This window comes from Ascidiella aspersa, chromosome 1, assembly GCF_963924565.1.
Source record: "Ascidiella aspersa chromosome 1, kaAscAspe10.2, whole genome shotgun sequence".
Taxonomy (NCBI): domain Eukaryota; kingdom Metazoa; phylum Chordata; class Ascidiacea; order Phlebobranchia; family Ascidiidae; genus Ascidiella; species Ascidiella aspersa.
The window spans coordinates 25,411,615-25,432,142 of NC_139447.1; the positions used below are offsets into that span (position 1 = coordinate 25,411,615).

At 35.4% G+C, this 20,528-nt stretch overlaps 2 protein-coding genes across 2 annotated transcripts; one reads left to right on the forward strand and one right to left on the reverse strand.

The window, feature by feature from the left end:
* Window positions 1–1,580: 1,580 nt before the first annotated feature.
* Window positions 1,581–4,464, forward strand: LOC146168514 (solute carrier family 25 member 3-like). Its single transcript, XM_083392006.1, has 6 exons — window positions 1,581–1,820; window positions 1,901–2,025; window positions 3,016–3,195; window positions 3,257–3,438; window positions 3,624–3,907; window positions 4,058–4,464. Exons 1-6 carry the CDS (start codon window positions 1,679–1,681, stop codon window positions 4,222–4,224), a joined length of 1,080 nt encoding a protein of 359 aa, XP_083248132.1. The 5' UTR covers window positions 1,581–1,678; the 3' UTR covers window positions 4,225–4,464.
* Window positions 4,465–8,346: 3,882 nt separating this feature from the next.
* Window positions 8,347–17,295, reverse strand: LOC146168515 (X-ray radiation resistance-associated protein 1-like). The gene is made up of 17 exons (XM_083389040.1): window positions 17,145–17,295; window positions 14,992–15,077; window positions 14,831–14,911; window positions 14,593–14,737; window positions 14,437–14,534; window positions 14,167–14,312; window positions 13,673–13,838; window positions 13,278–13,407; window positions 12,304–12,454; window positions 12,056–12,174; window positions 11,866–11,987; window positions 11,490–11,643; window positions 11,136–11,215; window positions 10,596–10,719; window positions 9,722–9,935; window positions 9,213–9,323; window positions 8,347–8,501 (listed from the first exon to the last, which is right to left on the reverse strand). Exons 1-17 carry the CDS (start codon window positions 17,236–17,238, stop codon window positions 8,411–8,413), a joined length of 2,112 nt encoding a protein of 703 aa, XP_083245166.1. The 5' UTR covers window positions 17,239–17,295; the 3' UTR covers window positions 8,347–8,410.
* Window positions 17,296–20,528: the final 3,233 nt, after the last annotated feature.

The window sequence follows — 20,528 nt, forward strand, 5'->3', positions numbered from 1 at the left end:
GACAGTTTGCTTGTTTGTGACCTTTCTCGTCACAATACTTGCAAGTGAACACTTGCCCATGATATGTTACGTAAATTCACAGTCCGCCATCCTAATATAACTTGGTAAAGGGTTTTCTTCCACGTCCGTTGAATTCATTGTCAAGATTCTCATTCCGGTTAGCAACCCAATCTTGTCCTTCCTGTGCGTCACCTTTTAAACTTTTCCATATTTTGCCGATATTTCCTCTGCTATGAGTTCACTGGGGAAAAGGCACCCAGCCAACTGCGATGTTAATCTTGTCATTTTCGTATAGTTTAACAAATTTCACTGATTCTGCTGCGCATAGCTTTGTGTAAAGTTCCGGGACGTATAGCAAGCCTAGTATTATACCTATTATAAAGTTTTTGTCAACGAAAACTAGATTGTTTGTTGCAGCTGCAGATAAAATGCGATTGCTGGGTTGTAAATGTTCTTGCCTTCGTTGTGGTTTCATAAAACTGGCCTGGCCGCTGAGGGTCAGAAAAACCAACCCCGCGTTAGTAAACCGAATCTATGTTGAACGCAGCAAACGGATTGCAAAATACGTGCGCCCTCTAGCAAGGCTAGTCAAAATACTTGTTAAATTCACAATGTCATCAATAGCGTAGGATATTTTGAGTTATAAATGCGAAAGCGCGGTTTTTGCGATTGATGCGATTTGAGTCATTGGAAGCTAGAAACGTATATTATACGATTACTAGAGGTTACTTTTTATTGTTGGACAGCGAAGCTCCTAAATAATCCCAACCAAGTGTATCAACATTTTATCTCAAATATATGAAGAATACTATACACATTTTTTAAATATTCATTTTACGCTTAAAACGTTCTTTACTAAAATTTTGTCATCATTCATGGATTGGAGTTGCGCGTAATCTTTTTCTATTTTCACTGTTCCGGGTTCATTGACCAATCAGCGTTCAGTACAATGTATTGCGAAATTTCGCCGGGTTTCTCACGAGGTTGCGCGAGCCTAAAGGTCATAAAATAATTTACACAAAATGCAATTTCACAGGTGTAAATAAACTGTTTAAATGTCAATTTGGTACTGCTGGTTTCATCAGTAAAACATGTAAAAATGATTTGGAAACATGGTTGAATCTGCAGTCAATCTTAGAAAGTGTAAAATAATTTATTCTTGATGACAGGATGGTAACTTGTTGACATGGAAAAGCCTCGAGTCTTTTCTTAGGTTTAATTGTTTATTATTAACTTAGACTTCCAACGGTTCATGTATAAAAGGCTTGACGATGCTCTATAATCCTACCTTTTTTATTTTATTATTAACCAGCAGTCAAAATTGAAAATTGGCGTAAATATGTAAGAATAAATATAATAATAATACTTGACCCACCCAAACCAAATGCTAACTCCCATCCTAACCCAAATATTGTTAGCAATATAACCCCCGGACGAAAATGTGGTAGGATTTAGACCAGCGCCAAAGGCTTTCCGTTATTGTTCAGCAAGAAGTTGTTTTTTCAAAGTCACAGATATCTTTTAATGCTAAATATTCTTGTTGACTGCATAGTTGTGATATGTAAGCACAGGACTCACTATTGTGTTACAGTTTGTATAAAATTACCATTATACATTATAATTTTGAACTGTACTTTTTTAAGTTTTTTTAATTTAGTTTATTGTTAATAACCTAAAAATGGTAAATTCATTAATTGATTCAGTGAAGGTCAACCCTTTCAATACGCCCATTTTTCAAGTTGGATCAGAACCTTGTTCAAATACAGAATCTGCGGTGCAGTCAACAGTTTCAAGGCGCATTGGAGCTGCTTCCACCGACAGTACTACTTCTGTTAACATTTTGTTGTTTTTACCAAAATATTTTTGCTTCTGTTAAACTTAAATAAACCTTTGTTTTAAGATGGGACCAGCTGCGAATTTGGATCAGCAAAGTATTTTGCACTTTGTGGATTTGGTGGCATTCTAAGTTGCGGCATAACTCACACTGCTGTTGTTCCACTTGATCTTGTGAAATGCCGAATCCAGGTCATTACTATTTAACCACCATAACTGCAGTTTAAGCTCACCCATTAGCCAACTGTTAATGGATGTACCCATTAGCCAACTGTTAAGTATGACAAAACTACCAATTTCTTTCAACAAACCAGAAAATTTAATATTCATCCAGATTTTGAGTTAAACAAATGTGCACTTTTAACCTTTGTTGTATCTGGTTGCGCCTGTTCTAAGATTTTTTTTTAATTGACGTAGATATAATGCTTACACTTGTAGGAATAGCAATGCATTTTTTTTTGCAACCAAAGTATTAAATGCACTTGACTTCTAATCTTTAATACACCACACCAGATATTATTTAACACAGTGATATTTCTATACCATTTATACTACAACATAGTACCAGTAAAGTATAAAACTCCTATTTTGCATGTTACCTTAACAAGATTAACACAGTAGTAAATCAAACACAATATTAAATCAGTCAGCCACGGATATGAAAGCAAATTACAAATTCTAATGTTGAAAACTTAGAAATTTTTTGGTATTATAGAGGATTTTTATTATGTATTTTTTTCATAAAAATATTTGTCTAAATTACAGATACAGATAAACATATGTTGAGGAGCTCAATATATGTCAATATGGTAAACTTATTCACAAACACTAACTATGGCCCAAGTGCAAGTTTTTTTCCGGACTAGACCTGCTCAAATAAATCTTAACATTCCAACTGATTTTTAATATGATTTACAAATGGGTCCACTTTGTCTTAATTCAGTCACCTAGACTCAATCATCTTGAGTTTTCCTTCCATCCTGGTGCATACCACAATTTAAAAATGTAGACCTGAATTTTTTTTTGAGATTTGATTAGCTCAATTTTCTTTTCTAATTTAATGTTTTAATTGTTAGTTTAAACATCTAATTAGTAGTTGATTGTCATTGGTAAAAGGGTGTGGTGTAACATCGGCCTAATTTAAATTTGTTTTATATTCTGTTTCTTGATTATGTTTACCAGGTTGACCCAGATAAGTACAAGGGAATTTTTAATGGCTTCCGTGTAACTGTCAAAGAAGATGGTATCAGAGGTCTCGGCAAGGGTTGGGCTCCTACTTTCATTGGTTACTCGATGCAGGGACTGTGCAAATTTGGATTTTATGAAGTGTTTAAAAACATGTACAGTAACATGCTTGGAGAGGTAGGGTAATTGTTTTTTAATTGCACAAAAAAATGAGTATGAATCGTGTTTTGAAATTTAGGAAAAAACGTTTCTGTGGAGAACCTCTTTGTACCTAGCAGCCAGTGCTTCTGCAGAATTTTTTGCTGATATTGCACTTGCCCCAATGGAGGCCTGCAAAGTGAGAATCCAAACTCAACCAGGGTTTGCAAACACACTGCGTGAAGCTTTCCCCAAAATGAAAGCTGACGAGGGATGGGGCGCGTAAGTTAATGATTGTTAAGCCTTACTTTTGTCATTTTCAAATTAAGTTAACTGGCAATTCACTGCTAATGCAGTTAAAAATGTTCAGAATGTTCAAACAACTTAACTATTTCCATGTTGGATTGTATATTATCCCTTAACGTGCAGAGTTATGTTTTTAAAGATTTTTTTTACAATATTCACAGTTTCTACAAGGGCTTAGTGCCTCTTTGGAGCAGACAAATTCCCTACACAATGATGAAGTTTGCCTGCTTTGAACGCACTGTTGAGGCCCTCTACAAGTTTGTTGTACCAAAGCCACGATCAGAATGCTCCAAATCTGAGCAGCTTGTGGTTACTTTTGTTGCCGGTTACATTGCTGGTGTCTTCTGTGCAGTTGTGTCTCACCCAGCTGACTCTGTTGTTTCTCTCCTTAACAAGGACAAGGGAAGCACTGCGACCGAAGCCCTTAAGAAACTTGGACCAAAGGGTAATCTTAAGTTTTTTCCTGCTGCTAACAAAATATTACCTCCATGTAGAATATCTAGTGTTGCTGGTCTCATTTACTTTTTTATTTGTGGTTGTGCCGTTTGTTTTCAGACTTACACATAAATCCTAACACTAATATTTTCTCCTTAAGGTGTGTGGAAGGGGCTTGGCGCCCGTATCGTCATGATCGGTACACTTACCGCACTTCAGTGGTTCATATATGACTCGGTGAAGGTATACTTCCGCTTGCCACGACCCCCTCCACCAAGCATGCCAGAGAGTCTGAGACTTAAGCTTGAACAACAATCCAGCTCTTAGACCCTTTTGTTTTTTTCTTTTAAATCTATTGGTTAGTATTCTGCTGTGTGAATCATTTCCAACCCAAAATACGCTCTTTTCATTCAAAGTTTATTTTCAATGTGGTTATTCTGTAGGTAATTGTCAGTATAAATGCCTCCTCATTGGATGTTGTAACAAGTTTCACGAAAAGATTGTTTTATTTATATTCGCGTCTTGTGAGGTTCATCCAAACCCAAAATAAAAAACCCAACTACCGTCTTTATGGGAACTGTTTTTAAATATTTCACTTAGTTACAGCAGGGCTTCTTACCGCTTGGCGACGTAAAGGCTTTGCAAGGGGGTAATATTACTCTCAAAGAAAAAAAAAATAATATTTTAACATTTTCACTTTTCTTAAAGTTCGGTGGTAAAAAACCCAACATTTGCGCTAGTAATGCTAAAAACTGTGTGCTTTCATTCCGGAGTTTTTTCTTCGCGTCATGATATTTGATATGGTTTAAAGTACAATGTTATTCGATCTCTTCGTTACCGTCAAAGGATACTGTTGTGAATAGCTGGACGGCGTTCAACGTCCTGTTGTAAGAAAATATTGCTGAATTCCAATATTAGCTAGGGCAGTATTTCCAAATGTGGCCACGAGCACTTCATATGCTTTAGTTATTTGCTAAACTAAAATATGTGTTTTTTAATTAGACTTGTGCCGTCTTTTACTAAAACTTTTATGAAGGTGCCCACTGAAAGTTTACGATAAAAAGTAGCCACCTTCCCTGAAATAAACACAAGAAATGTTGACCAGCTGTCAATTCCAATGAAATATGAAAAGCATTGTGCGAAACGAATTGATCCACTCTAGCATGTCGCAACAAGCAATGCATTTCGGCCACTTGCAGTCGCGGATAAATGTTTAGAGATGATGCCGCAAAGTTATGTCAAAACTTGACGTCACAAAGTTACATATCGACGTGACGTCATAAATGAGTAACAATAATAACATCACACAGTCGATTATTTTGTTTCAAAGTTGGGTAGGTGTTATACTTTCATCAAAAATACTTTATTCAAGGTGTTAGCGACCGCGCAAAAATAAGTAGGCTACGTCTTTAAATCGTTTAGTTCGGTTGTCACCACTTTCCTTTTGGATTGTGCGATAGGACGCACGATGTCTAGCATTACACGATTTTATCAAATGGGATAGAACAGGGGTCGGCAACCCCTGACACGCGTGTCACTTGCGCACATTATTAACATTACTAATACATCACTAACACTAGCGCTAACTAAATGGTTGCACACATTGCCAGTTCGTGTCACAAATAAGTGTCTTAACTGTGTTGTATTTAATATTATTTTTTGTGGGCGTACTTGTTGTTTACCAACAGTTCGTATTAAGTCACAATGCCCCAAATTTGGCGCAACGTTTACTACGTTAAAGCAGGGCATTCTAAATCAGTGGTTCTCAACCGCCGGTCCGAGTCAACTTTCCTGCCGGTCCGCCAAATATTTTACAAACTTATATCTCAATTGCAAAAAGCAAGATGTTAAAGGCGGCTTGTCTATCAAATTTAGAACTTAGCCAGTTCCGTAATTTGTAGCATTGTGATGTAACATAGAGTTAACGGTCTACTTTGGACTTCGTCCTACGTCACAATGCTGCGTGTTGTGCCCAACTATTTAAAAGTAGGCTACAACCAAGGCTGCCACTCGTAGGGATATTACCCTACGGTAGGGTATTTTCGCCTAAAGTAGGGAGTAGGGAATACCTACGGGATAAATTGTACTTTGTAGGGAAAAGTAGGGTATTTTGGTAAAAAAAAATTATGGTGATCAGACACTTGCAATGGAGTTATTTACCAAGTAGGCCTACTATTAAATCATACAGCTTGTTATTTGTTTTAAATTTAAGATTTTCCCATTTTTTAGGACAATTTATTTAAAATTGCATCATACAGGTTAATGATATTATGCGTTTTTACCCTTTTTAAATAGCAACGGTGACGCCCGTCTGAAATCCTACCACAAGGAATATTATTTGGGTTAGGGTGCAGGTTAGGTTAAGCAATATAATTAAATATTAAAATTTAACACATCCTCACCCAAACATTAAGCGCCATAACAGCAATTTGAGAATATAATCCAGCCCAACTGGAACCCCGTTTCAACTTGGGTGAACTTGGCGTGCCGAGATTGTTTTTGGGCTTCATGTTTTTTGTATAAATTTAATCCTATCAAAATGTTGTAGCAAATATCCGTCATTCCACATCATTTTTAAGGTTTTGGTCTATTTCCTATTTGTTGAAACAGGCTATTTGCCCGGCTCGCCTGTTTACCGAACTTCGCACTACTGTAACCGGATCTGCAAAATTGCCTCACGATTTGTTGCTAAAGTCGTTTACAGTAGTGCAAATTTTAAAGTTGGTTTGCGACTTACTGTTAACGGCTTTAGCAATGAATCGTATGCAATTTTGCAGATCCAGTTACAGTACGGTAGTGCGATTTTGAAGTTCGATAAACGGATGGGAAAACTTCGGCACTGATCTGAATCTTACCACACCGAGATAATATTGTGCAGAAGAAGGCACTAGCCGTTTACCGAACTTTAAATTTCGAACTTTGGGGACCGGCTCATTTTTTCGGAATATCCACCTTCATTTAGTTACGTAAATTGGTGAAATACAGAGGCTGAGTCGGACTCGGGACGTGATGAAATCTGATATTTCGCCGGAGTCAGACTCGGGTTGTTTTTAACCGACTGCGCAGCCCTGATTGCCAGTGCGAAACCAAACATAGAAAAATGTTTGGCACGCGAGTTGTTAATATTTTGACATCATTCATAAACTGGCACACTGCGTACGAAAGGTTGCCGACCCCTGGGCTAGAATATAGAAAAATCAGACACATCCAGGCGCCCTGTTTGCACAATGAAGATATTGCTTCAAAGAAAAACTAAGAACTAGGTTACAGGAACAAGGTACTTTTTCACGAATGATAAATATTGCTTTTCTGCCCACAAACATACGTTTGATATTTTACCTTGACCGGTTTGAGCATGGTTATTCGCCTGCAAAGTCGTTCGGAAAGAAACGCTCAAAGAAGAATGCTCCAGTAGAAAAACACACGCGAATAAAACACCGCCCTGGATACGCCCTACGCTACCTCACGTAGCGCGTTGGTCTGAGATTCATAATAGCTTTGTTATGTCTACCTTTTGTTACACACATACAGGCAAATATAACTCACACTAACATTAAACAGGCAACCACTAAGAACAATTGTATTTCGAAATACAATCAACGTAAGCTATAGGCTACTATTGTTTAAATTTTAAAAATGTTATAAAATAAACACATATTTTTTGACGTAACGTTGTAAAAATGGATCAGAAAAAAATCAAAAACCAAAAAATAAAAATACCTCCGGTTAACAAATCTCTCTAAACTTTTAAACTACCTTCTGGTGCTATTTTGCCATTAGATAGGTCAATTCGAAAGGCCGTTGAGGACGGAAAGCTTTTTTCTTTTTCGCATTTTCACTGTTAAAAAGGACATTTCTGCAAGTACCTCATAGGCCTTGAGGCCCGTTTACACTACAGCTGCGCTGAGCTGGGCGTGAAAATGGCTCCAAAAAGTAACGTTTTTCTATAGCTGCACTGGGCTTGAAATAACAAGGCGTGAAAAGCTCGAAACAATAGAATTTAAATGCAAATTCCGCTTTGCTCAGATCAGTGCAGCTGTAATGTAAACGGGCCTTTAGGCTACCCATATTTGGTTGATATTGCGAGATTAGCGGTCATAACTCGTGCTAACAGAGAGGTCAGCACAGTCTATCGCAAGATGGCGCAATATTTTATATTTAAGTTTAAATACCTATATATATCAAAAAATATATTTCTACCATTTGTTAAAAAAATATCTGTTAAACGTTTGAAAGTCGCTACACTGAACAATGTATTTAATGTTTGTTGTACAGCGCAATAGGCCTACACATGGATTGACTTAAATCTAACTTTGACTAGCTATTGGACCTGAGTTTTCTGTTTTTTTTCTGGATGAGATAATAACTATTCTTTGTTGTAGAGTCTGCCAATATGGTTTCAGTCGGGCTCGACACAAAAGCATTTATTGTAAAAATATCGAACAAGTATAAAAAGTGCTGCGAGAGGACGGGAAATAAAATCAGAGAGAAATCGGTGCTAGAAAATGAACATTCAACGTTGGGTAGCTGCCACTTTATCCTTGACGTCCTGAAAGGCCTGTTTTGCCTGTCTCGAAGCTCGTAAAGACTCTTCCCTGACGACCCTGGTAGCAAAATGTGATAGTCAGAAGTGCTGACAAAGCATATAGCATTTTTGTCATGTCTTATACTTTTCCGGTTGATTCTTTATCAGTAAATTTTACGTTTTAACGTGGAACTATGGTACGATTTCCGTACTATTTGCATTGATAAAAATACCACATAAAACAATGACTTATCTTATTAATTACAAAATACTGCATATTTATATATGCCTTAAAACTGTAGCGTTTCACGCTGTGAATATTAACGCGCTCAAGGTAGAATGTTTTTAGACAGAGCTGTACCAAATACAATTAGTAATCGAGATTAATAGGGTCGCCGACAAAGGCGTATAGTCTTTCAAAGACTGGTTGTACGACATTTTACGCGAACTCGCAAAAACTATCCAATACCTTCCGTATTGGTTAAAACTGTAAAAAATACAGAATTTATCCTTATAAGCTTTTGAACGTTTTTAAATCCAGACAAGCGTGTGAGACTTGTGTATACCATCCACTATACCTGATACCATTATTGCACTTGTCTACTGCCGTGTAGTAAGTGTGACTGTCTAGTATTAACTGACGCAGAAAGTTTGTCGTAGATTTGTTTCATTTTGTTAATGTACCAAACGCTGATAAAGTTTGCTAAACTTTGTTTACGAACCATTGTCATATATAAAAAAATTCTATTAAAATTAAAATGAAATCTTTAAAATGATTTGGTTTTTCTACCTGTATTTGTCTTCAACCTCCCATAGCAGTTCGTAAGCTTCGTCGGATGATAGTTTCGTATTTTCGGGTTCCAAAGCGTCCACAAGTGGCATCTCCACTGCCTTCACGTCTCTTTGAGAAATAATAAAGACATATAATGATAACAGGTTTGAAATTTATTTCTGTTAATGTTCAGAGATTACGACAGGAATTTCGATGTAACAAAGGTATTTAAGCGTGACATAGGACCCGTTTGTTCACGAAAGAAAAAATAAATCGCAAACAATCACTTCGTTTTAAGCTGTCAAGATTTGCATGACTGAAGTTACAACTTGAGGTTACAAGTATAAAATAAGGAGTAAGCCTTTGCTATAATATGTAAGTTATCCACGATCAGTCTATGTATACCTGAAACAAAAGTTTCAAAGGATACTTTATTTGAACCCTGTTTCACGAGAACTACCGTGATTCATATTATTCGTACATTTAGATACGACTCCTGTAAATGGGTACATCAAAATCAGCCACACCTTTCTCGTAGTTGATGGAGAGCTCCACCCAGCTTTTCGGATTTTCCCTGTGGCTTCACAAACTTGCGTTGTCTGGCCACAGCCATAGCATCAACGTGTCTTGACGACTTTGGCTGGTAGCAGGGTTGTACCCGGTCTAGTGTGACGTCAGTGGTTCGGAAGACTGTTGGATGGGAGAGAAGGTGATGTAGCGCGCGCACGTTGCCTTGGATACCTTGATTGGAAACAATGATGTTATAGTTTTCTTTGTGTAGGTAAATACCATAGATCTTTCGCACAGCTATACGAGCTCAAAAGCGGCTGTCGAAGAATGGGAACGAAATAGCTGTGACATGGCTCACGGACGCATCATATACGTCCATTGTTCTGTTACAGTCGCTCATATGTTCGTATTTAATAGGCTTTTTCTTTGGGGTAAAATAACACTAATAAATTAAACAAAATGTTAGTTTTGTTTTACGCCACAAACAAGTAGGTTTTGCTGGTATTTCAATTTCATTGTACCGGGAATTACACTTCTGTTATACTTTGAGTTTGCCGTACTGCTATAAAAACTGTATAGGCCTATTAATATCAACAAAATGATATATGAAACCGAAAAAATGAGACACCTATAACCATTCATATTTAAAGATAATATCTCTATTGTGTTGTTGATTGGGCTTAATTTTGTAATGTACAAGTGGCTAAAAAATATATAAGTGACTAAAAATGCAAAAAAATGTTAACGAAACAAGTTGTTACAACAGTCAAGGGGTGGCAAAAATTAAATATGCAAATATTTTAACATTAAAATCATGTTGCGAATTAAATAAGAGAACACAGACAAGGTTGTTGGATAATTAATTTTAAGGTTTAAAAAGCCCATACTGACCGATAGGCTCATTAAGGCTGGAGTCTGGTCTTGCGTCCAGCAATACTTCCATTCCCTCAAATTTCGTATCCACGGGCTTTTTTGCTTCTTCTTGGCTTTTGCGTTTGTCTTTTCTGTGTTTGCTCTAAAATTACGAATTTTGTTTAAACTGAATGCATAAAACTTTACATACGCAATTACTTGTTAGGTACTGTTAGTGCAGGGGTTCTTAAACTTTTTTTACCGCGGACCCCTAAAATTTTTTTTGGCTTCGCGTGGACCACGATAGGCAAAAATTTTCAAAAAATGACGTCACATTACAAATAAACTTCATAAATCTGTTGATTTCGTTCTAAAAACTGTGAAAGTGAAATGAAGTTTTAATACAGTCAGTGCAAAACCGTTTGGTTTTTAATTAAACTGCTTTCTTCGAAAAAATGATTACTTTTTAAATATACACTAATATCTAAATTTGGCCTTCATGGACCCCCTAAAACTAATTCACGGACCCCGGTTTAAGAACCCCTGCATGTGTTAGTGTAAGACGTAACACAACTTTACTTTTGATTTGGATGCTTCTGGCTCTTGAACTGGTTCCTCGTCAACTTGCGTGAGGAAAATCCCATCTTCCCAGTCAAGATCTAAAAAATCAAAAAAACGTGAGGTGGAGTTACATGTTTTTACAAAAAAATAGATAGATTAGCATATTCAAAGCAATGAAGGGAATGTATATTTTAAAGGAATAAGAAGCATGATGATAAGATTTCTTTAATGTTAATATAAACAAGGCCAACGCTAAGCAATCACTTGACTTCATATACAACCTAGACCTTTTATAAAAGTTATTTCTATGAAGACTTTGTTCATTGCTAAAGATTTTTTTTATATATGACTGCGGTGTTAAAGCAAACTTACTTTTTTGTTCATCAGCTTTCGGCTTCGACGGAGGTTGTGGGGCAAATTTTGGTTGGGGCGGAGCATCGAGCCCGCGTGATTCGGCTGGGGCTTGAAGTGACTTGATGAGTACATCGACTGGTTGCTTAGGTATCTTGGGTATGCGGGACGTGACCTTGAGTAGCAAGGAATTGTGAGAATATTACCCGGGAATGACGAATTGATATTAGGTGTTTCGAAAATCGTTAAATAAAAGTTAGTTCCCGGAGAGTTTGGGGAAATTCCTTTTCGGAATTTAATAGTTTGGTTTGCTAACTGTTCTTTCTTGGTAGGCTAATTGTCCAGACGCTAAGACTATGTACGACGTACGTGGGGCATAGTATTAACTGAAACTGACCTTTCGACTTTTCTCGGAAGACATCACCAATTGGGGTTTGATGACTGGTGCTTTAGGTTGAAAGCGGTGGATGCTGATGCCCAATCGCGAGCGCAAATAATGAGACAACAGTGACGGCTCGCCTGATATAAAACATAGCTGTTTTCATGACTTTTTTCCTCTAGCAAAATTGAATGCATAACAATTTTACCATTCTTGTTCTTCACAATTGGATTTCCGTGCATTACAAGATGCTTAAGCCTGGGCCAAGCTGCTACGGCAAGTACACACTCCTCTTCAGAAATCAAGTTATTCGCTATGGTCAACAATCTGAAAAGCAGCTATCTTTAAAAGGCAACAACACTATCAGACCGATGTTTAATAAACTGGTTTCAACGTTTAATGTATTGGTAAATTGTATACTACAGTAATAAATAGCGCGCATTTTAAAGTGTAAACCTTAGTTGTTTAAAAGGTGGATTAGGTGAAGAATCCAATAGGTCCAAGGTAATCATTGAATCTGTAGTTTCTGGCAGTATTGCTTCAGAACTGGCATTTAAAAAAGTCGTTGAAGTTGCCATGTTACGTTTGCTTTCTGTTTCAGGAACTTCTGTAAAACAGGTTAAAAATTGCCAGAAAATGCCACTAATGTGTATGTCGTGCCCTGCATTTTTGCTGTTCTCTCCTAGAGACTTAGTGCGCATTGCAAAAAATAATATTTTAGAATTTTAAGGCATCGTATTATTAATGACTAGGGCGAATAATTTTTGACCAAAAAAATAGAAAATTTTGATCTGAAAAATTAAAATTTTGACAAATTTTGACCTGAAAATAATTTATTTTGACAAAATTTTGACCTGTTAGAAATACATTGATTTAAATAACCTATGCGTCGTTAATCACGTGTTTTTTATACTGTATATTTCTCTAATAAAGATATAATATGGTTAAAATGACTTTGAACTTATATCAAAACCAATTTTTTTTTTTTGATAAAATGAAAGATAAATTTCAAAATAACCGAACGAACAATTTCAAAAAGCTGACTTTAATTTTTTTTTTAATTTTGTAAGCGATTTATGTGCAATTTTATTAGATTTTAACTTACAAAAATATTGAAAATTTTGACCCAACGTGTAAATTTTGACAAAATTATGACTTTTTTTGACAAGTCAAAAAATATTCGCCTTACTAATTACTAACGAGCTTTGGTTGTGTTCATTACTAATGAGCTTTGGGCGTTGTTATGCTTAATAGGCATTGTGTGTTTAATATTTGAAACAATTCACTTGTTTTTATTCAACTTGTGAAAAAATACCACACATTTCATTTTAAGGTAAATCTATATTTTGACCCCTTTGTGAACATCTTGCTGTCAAGATCATAATGTTCCTCATGTATCTAACTTAGTCTATAATTCATATTGTCCCAACCTGTAGATGGATGGGCTTTTAACTTGGCACTTGACGTCCTTCTTGAAGATTGACTTTTTCTCCCACTGGAAGCTGATCTTTGATGTCCAATTGATGACTGAACCTCTGATATTACCTTATCTCCAACAACCTGAATAGACAGTACAAAAATAAAGTTTACAGCCTAATAAACTACTCATCACCCAAAGGTTTTACAACCTTACCCAATTTTGGTAACTTAAGAAGTCTTGTACTAAAAAAGCTGGGAGCATTAGTTACAAATGTTATATTATGTTGCAAAATAAGACTAATGTTCTAGAAATTTTTGGATTTTGTGATGGTAGTTTAGATGCTTGTTTGAGTCATTTTAAAAATTTTGGTTTTAGAATTCCAAGGTGCCCTTAAAACTGACTAACCTTAAGATGTGGAATAACCTCAATGCCGTTTTTATCCAGGTTCAGTTCTCTTAGTTGAGGCAGTGCAGCGAGGGCAGCAAAAGTTGACAAATCTGATAAATGGTTTTCATCCAGTAGGAGAACTTCCAGACTCTTATACCGCACTACTGATTCATTATGGCCATCGCTAAAAGTGTATTAATCAATTTACTTTTGTTTTAATAATTTAAGTTTTCTGTTTGGTATTAGTCAAATACCAAATCATATTTTTTTAGGAAGACTGTTACTTTCAACTTCAGATTTAGATAATAGCCAAAAAACAAACGCAAACAAACTCAGGCTAACAATTAGATGGACCAGAGGTAATCTGCTTGGAACTTGTCACAATATTTTACCACAATAAAATATATAAAGGTTACAATAATATTTACTTATAGGCGTTTCTTATTCAGTATACAATTTTATTGGTGATGCATGTCTGGATCAAATTGCCAATTCTATTCAATTCAACAAACCTTTTTTCAACCATGAATGGTCTAGTCATATCTGGAGGGACTGAATGGAGCCCATTTCCTGTTAGAGTTAAAACTTTTAGACTTTCAAGCATTCCGAGGATAAGCACATCTTGTGTACTCAAGTTATTGTATGACAGATCCAACACCTGGTTAAAATGTGATAAGTTATAGGTAACTTTTTTTTAAATATTAAAACATTTACAACACAAGTTTAAGTTGTTATAGGTATCAACCTGTAACAAACATGAGAAAGATGTTGATAATACTTACTTGCAAATTGGGAAAGTCACCATATTTGAGTTGTAGATTTCTTAAGCCATTTACTGGTAGCTCTAATTCCCTTAAACTCTCAAAATTGTTAAATGGCCCTGGTAAAAAAGCCAATTAAAATTTGTGGTAGGAACTCAAGTATTTTGTTTTACTTACGGAAAGGCAGTATGTTTTCAGAAGCATTTATATAAGCAACATTAGTAAACTTCTTTAAATCTTCTTCCTTAATAGAATCAAGATTTTGATCGGATATATTCACACTACACAGGTCAAGGGGTGCCCGAACATGATGACGGCTCATCTACATAAATTGCAGAATAAATATTAAAATTAAACTTGCTTAACTATTCATTACCTTCTTGTTAATAAATACCAAAATGAAGTTTAAACAAACCAAAAACTTAGCATCCAAAGTTGTGTTGATTTCTTCACCTTTCAAAGTTGTACCTTCTATGTGTTTATTTCCCACTTCACCCTATAAATGGAAATGTAGAATCTGTGCTTTTATTTATTTATTTATTTAATTGACAAATTAAAACTTCAAATTAAACCTACTAAAATCTTAACATGCTTTGGTTTAAAAGAAGCTTGGAATTTATTTTCTTGCTCTTCTGCAAAGGCGACAACCCAAGATCCAGAACCTGAAAAATTGCAAACCTTAAAAGTCAATTCTTTAAATTAATTATTCGTGTTAAACTGCCACAATAAAATGTTAACATAAATTAAAGTTACAAAAGCTAAATGCAGTGCCATTGTATGTAAGATAAAGTTGTATTGTTAAATTATAGTCTTCAGCAAAATCATTCTATCCACTTTGCCAGTTTTAAAACATTATATATATTTAACTTGACAAAATATATTTGTATAGCCTGTTTTTCTATTTCAGTAATCCAGCATATTTTATACAACATATTGGAATTTTACGATTATGGTATCAATGTATTCTTGTACATAAAAGCACAGACTTGAATAACTCAATACCAAACAAATTTAGGAAGTGGCTTTTTGTTCTCAGTACCACAATTTGAACTTCTGTTCACAGCTCTGAAAATGTCATATCATTTTTGCCTAAGTAGGGAAGAGTAAATTCAAGGACAGAAATGGATTATTTTATGATTGATCTCCTAATCCACAATTGTTAAATACAATTATTAAGACCAGACAACAGTTCCATCCTCATGGCTATTTAGTTTTTATTAATTACAAGTGCATAAAACAGTATTTGCACTTATTCATGGACTCAGTAAGCTGTGCCTATAGTCATTAGCTTTGGCTTTTTTATTGGTTATAATCGTTTGGGTTACAATTTCAAAATAGTTTAATGTTATGTTTTTATGACGTGACTTGACCCCTAAATTTTTTTTTTGCTTTGTATGGACCCCAGTAGACTAGAAACGCTCCAAAATGAGGTCATAAATTGACGTCAAAATACAAATGGACTTCATGACTCTGTTATTTTGGTCCGAAAAATGTGAAAGTTCAATGGAGTTTAACTATACATTCAGTACAAAACCCTTAAATTTAATTAAAGTGTTTTCTTTTAAAAATTAATATCTTTAAGTATACACTAGTTCTTTAATTAGGCCTCCATGGACCCCCTAAAACTAGTTCACGGACCCCCCAAGGGATCCATGGACCCCAGTTTAAGAACCCCTGGTCTAAAATAAATAAAATCAATAAAAACAACAAGAATTATACCGGTGTGAAAAGGTCGTTGTTTACCATTTTTATGAACTCACTTTCTACAAAATGCTTTTTCTGCAATATTAATATTTTTGTTTGGTTTGCTTGAATCTATAACATCTTTGCAATATAGCCATTCTTTCATTTATGTAATACCACTAGAACTTATAATTTTCCACAAACTGTTTACATTTTGTCAATTGAACTTTTTAATTGGTTTCTGTGTATAAAGCTAAGTCAAAGGTCCTGGCAATTTGTTTTCCAAGAGTAACTTAAAAAGTGTCATTATATTGAGCAATGTAATAATCGTGTTATATAACCATGTCTTACTTTCCCTTTTAAATTGAAAAATTTTACCAATTAAAACCAATAACCAAAATTTTACTTGCTCAGCACGATTATATTCAATTTTAATACCACATTTCAACACTTTATTTGCTTGAAAACTACATTTTGTTATTTCTAATTTAATGACACTGTGGTTAGCCACAGTATATTCTGAATACGCATATCAGGAAATTTGCCTTGGGCTTGTGCAGTATGCACACCCCTGATTAGGGTTCCTATTTTTCTTAGATTTTTTCACTTCTAAGAAACGGGATTAAAAAAGGAAATTTCCCAGAAATCCTGACGAATTATTTGACTTTTAGTGCCAAATTACGTCATTATGATGTTTAATATACTATTCGGATTTTCACACCTTAAAACAAAGGTGGGCTTTGTGCAAATGACCTTTGTTTGTGATTCCAAAACGATTGCATCGAAAGTTTAAATACCAATCCTAGCGCTTTCTACTTTAAGCCTCTTAACTGTGCACGGCGCATTTTAAAACATGTTGTCAAATTTACAATTGCAAGGAAGACATAAATATGTAAGAATAATAGGTAATAATAATAATTGAGCAACCCAAACTCGCACCCTAATCCAAATATGGTTAGCAGTTTATACCACCGGACGGAAATGTGGCAGGATTCCAGACCAGCGCCAAATTCTGAAACATACGGCTATAAGTTTTAGCAACTCACTTTCGTGAAGATTCCGTGCGATTCCACGGGCCGGAAAACAATTTGTGGGAAAAACGACTTCACTCTCAAGTTTCCATATTGAAGATGCCGCCATGCCACCATACAATACAACAACAGAAAACTAAACGCTAAAACATTGTTTTTGAAAATGGTCGAGTTTACTTTGGCGTATCTCTGTTGCTTGGATATCAGAAGATAGTAGCGCCACCAAGTGGAAAATACTTTTCGAAATTATTCATTACCTTTATATAAAAATATGTTTTTTTATATTTTAAGTTAAGGTTTTTAAAAGCAATAAATTTTGAATTACATGTATAAGTCTATATTTTAACAAGTAAAGCAAGAAATTTAACTAAGGATACAATTCCACCTGTGATATAGGTTTGGGCATTTGTTAAATTCGACAAACTGGTCGCATGAACTTGAAAACGCATGTTTATCAAAAAGTTGAAGTGTCTTTTGAAGAGCGCATGACTATAATTTACCGACTAAGAGATTGTGTTTACAGTAACTGTTGTGACGCACGCAACCTTCAAGCAACCTTAAAACGAGAGTCGAAGCTTCAACTATTAAACTCGTTCCCCACACTTTCCTTCACTTATTGAAAAAAAAAATCAAAAATATACTTCAAAATCGTATCACACTGCACATCTTAGCAAAAATCATTTTACCAGAAAAAGTGAAAAGCCATGTTGGAAGTGTTACGTATGATGATTTGAAACGGGGTGTATTTGCCCCGTAATCCGTAGTCTTCTATTTATCAAATATAACTAGAACTAGGGTGGGCTTTCTTTTTTAGTTGCGTGGCAAAACCAAACTGTCGGCTGTTGTAAACTTTAATTTGCAATTTTGTTCTTAATATGTGTATTTTGTAAGCATTTTATTATAAGAATTAACTGCAACGACTGTTAATCACGGGCGGACCTAAATAATGTAATCGGTAATCTAGAGTTTAATATGTAATTATGTCCGTCAAACTCTTGGTGTTATGGTCATATTGAAAAGACACAATTAATAGATTCGTATAAAATGCACTCCTCGTTGCTAAATTAAGTTGGCGAAACTACCCCCGATCCAATCCGGGGTCGGCATGACGCCTTAAGGTTAAACAGATTTCCTCGAAGCGCAATATAGCCTACTGTAGATCAGTAGGCTATGGCTCTAAAGCATGTGGGTTGATTATGAGAATCATTAAAGTGTTTGCCCAATGAATCTTCCCTACTTCTTCAATGGGGATTGTATAAGTCTGATTACAAGTCCACACAGTTTTTGTTGGCTGGTGTTGAGCAAGCCAGCAAGCAAGCCAGCAAGCAACAACCATTCTGTTAGCCTCTGTTTATCGAATGATTCTGTCTTATGCGACGCTTTCGCTTATTTAAATAGAAGTTGAGAATTTTGCATAAAAAAAGCCACACGGAAATATTATACAACGGCCTACTTCTCAAAAGGTGCGGATATTTGACCTGGCGATTACTCATATCGTTTGTTTACAGAAAATCTAGGTTGACGGATATAACATCTCGAAGCATGGGAAACTAGGTCGGCTTTTAGCTCAGCGGATGTGAAATATCACTAAACGGCGCATTCAAAGTGGCATACAGCGCCAAAGCGAAAACAGCAACACATCAGAAATTACGCAATACAATAAATATTCCATTACATGTGAAATTATACATTAATTATTGCTTGTAATGCTATACAGTTCCCAACCTGTGGTATTTAGATTAGTTAACTTTGAATGTTTATTTTAGAGCAATTATTTAGGCCATAAGAGTGCTGTTTATTTGTTAATTGTTTGTATGTCATAACTTTATAACTTTTAAAGGGGATAATTGGAAGCCACCAAATTGGCTCCCTGGGTAATATGACACTAAAATGGTCAACAATCTCTGCTGTAGATGCAGGTTTAAAATTTGTGCGAAGTGCGATTTTTTTGCATTTACGTAGTTGAAATAGCTAAAAAATATAAGAAGCTAAAAATATGAGATGGTTTATTAGCGGGCGGGCGTAGGTGGCCCACGACTGAACTGGAACAATATGTACGAACTGAAGTTTGAGACCATGCAGCTGGTTACGAGACTAGCGTGAAGAGGCAGAAAACTAAAACTGTTTATTGTTGGTCAAACCCCGCAGTTTAATTGAATTAAAAAGGATCGTAGACTAAAATGTTTTCAAAGACCGAATGCTGAAAACAACATAATATTTCGTAATCAGTTATCTTTTGTAATGCCTGACTGATTCTGTCATTCTTGCTTTGATGTTTAGCGGGAAATTATTTCGATTCAATCCATGCCGGTACCAGTGTACCACTCTTTTGCACCACCGTCTCTATAATAGTTTTTTTATCGGTTTCGACTAACACCGTGATTAAAAGATCCAGCAATAAATTTCATAGATGTATCAAAATCACTAAAGAAGACTAGACTGGGTATGCTGGTTATTGCATATTTTCCAGGGATAATAGCGTTACTACTATACGCCGATTGCATCAAGTGCCTTCCCGCCAGAGATCTATGACGTGAAAGATCACCTTCCTAGTGAATTTACCCCCCAAGATTGTCGTTTTTGACGTATATATCGTCCTATTTTAGCATAGTTTCAGCCGAAAAAATGTGGCGTGAATCTTTGGCGGCCACAAATTATGGAATGTGGTCAAGGCTACTATACTTCCCCTGTTTTGAGGCATTGGGCTGTTGTGCTATGTTCTGCCGGTGTCAGTGCCAGGAAGGTATTGTTATTTTATGGGTTGCGTCTTTAAAACGGATGTGGCTTAACTGTGTGTTACCAATTAGGCCTTTTTGAATAATATGGCTTGGTTATTGATTAATTGGACATATGTTGTTGTTTAAATGCTTTGGTAGGATTCTAGACCAGCGGCGTTTATTGAAATGTAGGTAGTTTCTGACACTTAAAAATTCTAATAACATATCTTTGAAGTTTGGAGTTAATTAATAAATTAACTTTAATTTCCATATTTTGCCCCCTCCCCAAGAAAATTCTTTGGGATCAATGTCAAAATTTTGCTTTTTCCCTACCATTGGTTTTCATCACAGTCAAAAACGTATTTATTTTTTCACAAATTTCAAGCACCTTTTAGTAATTCAGCAAAGACAGGAGTATGCTCAATTTTTTGGAAAAGTTTATCATAAAATTTTGCTAATATGGAGATATCCTGTAAAAGTGTATTGAAAACTTTTTTTTATGTTAAACTGAAATAGTTTAATTAAAATATTTTTCAGCTAACGGATATCTGTTTGTGCTTCTTTGCTAAGCTAATCACTGTTCATATACACAAGTTGTTTTAATTCCTAATGTAACAATTGTATAAAAGTCACCGTTTAAACATCCCCTTGAGCTGTTTTGTTGTACATTTACCTAGAAAGT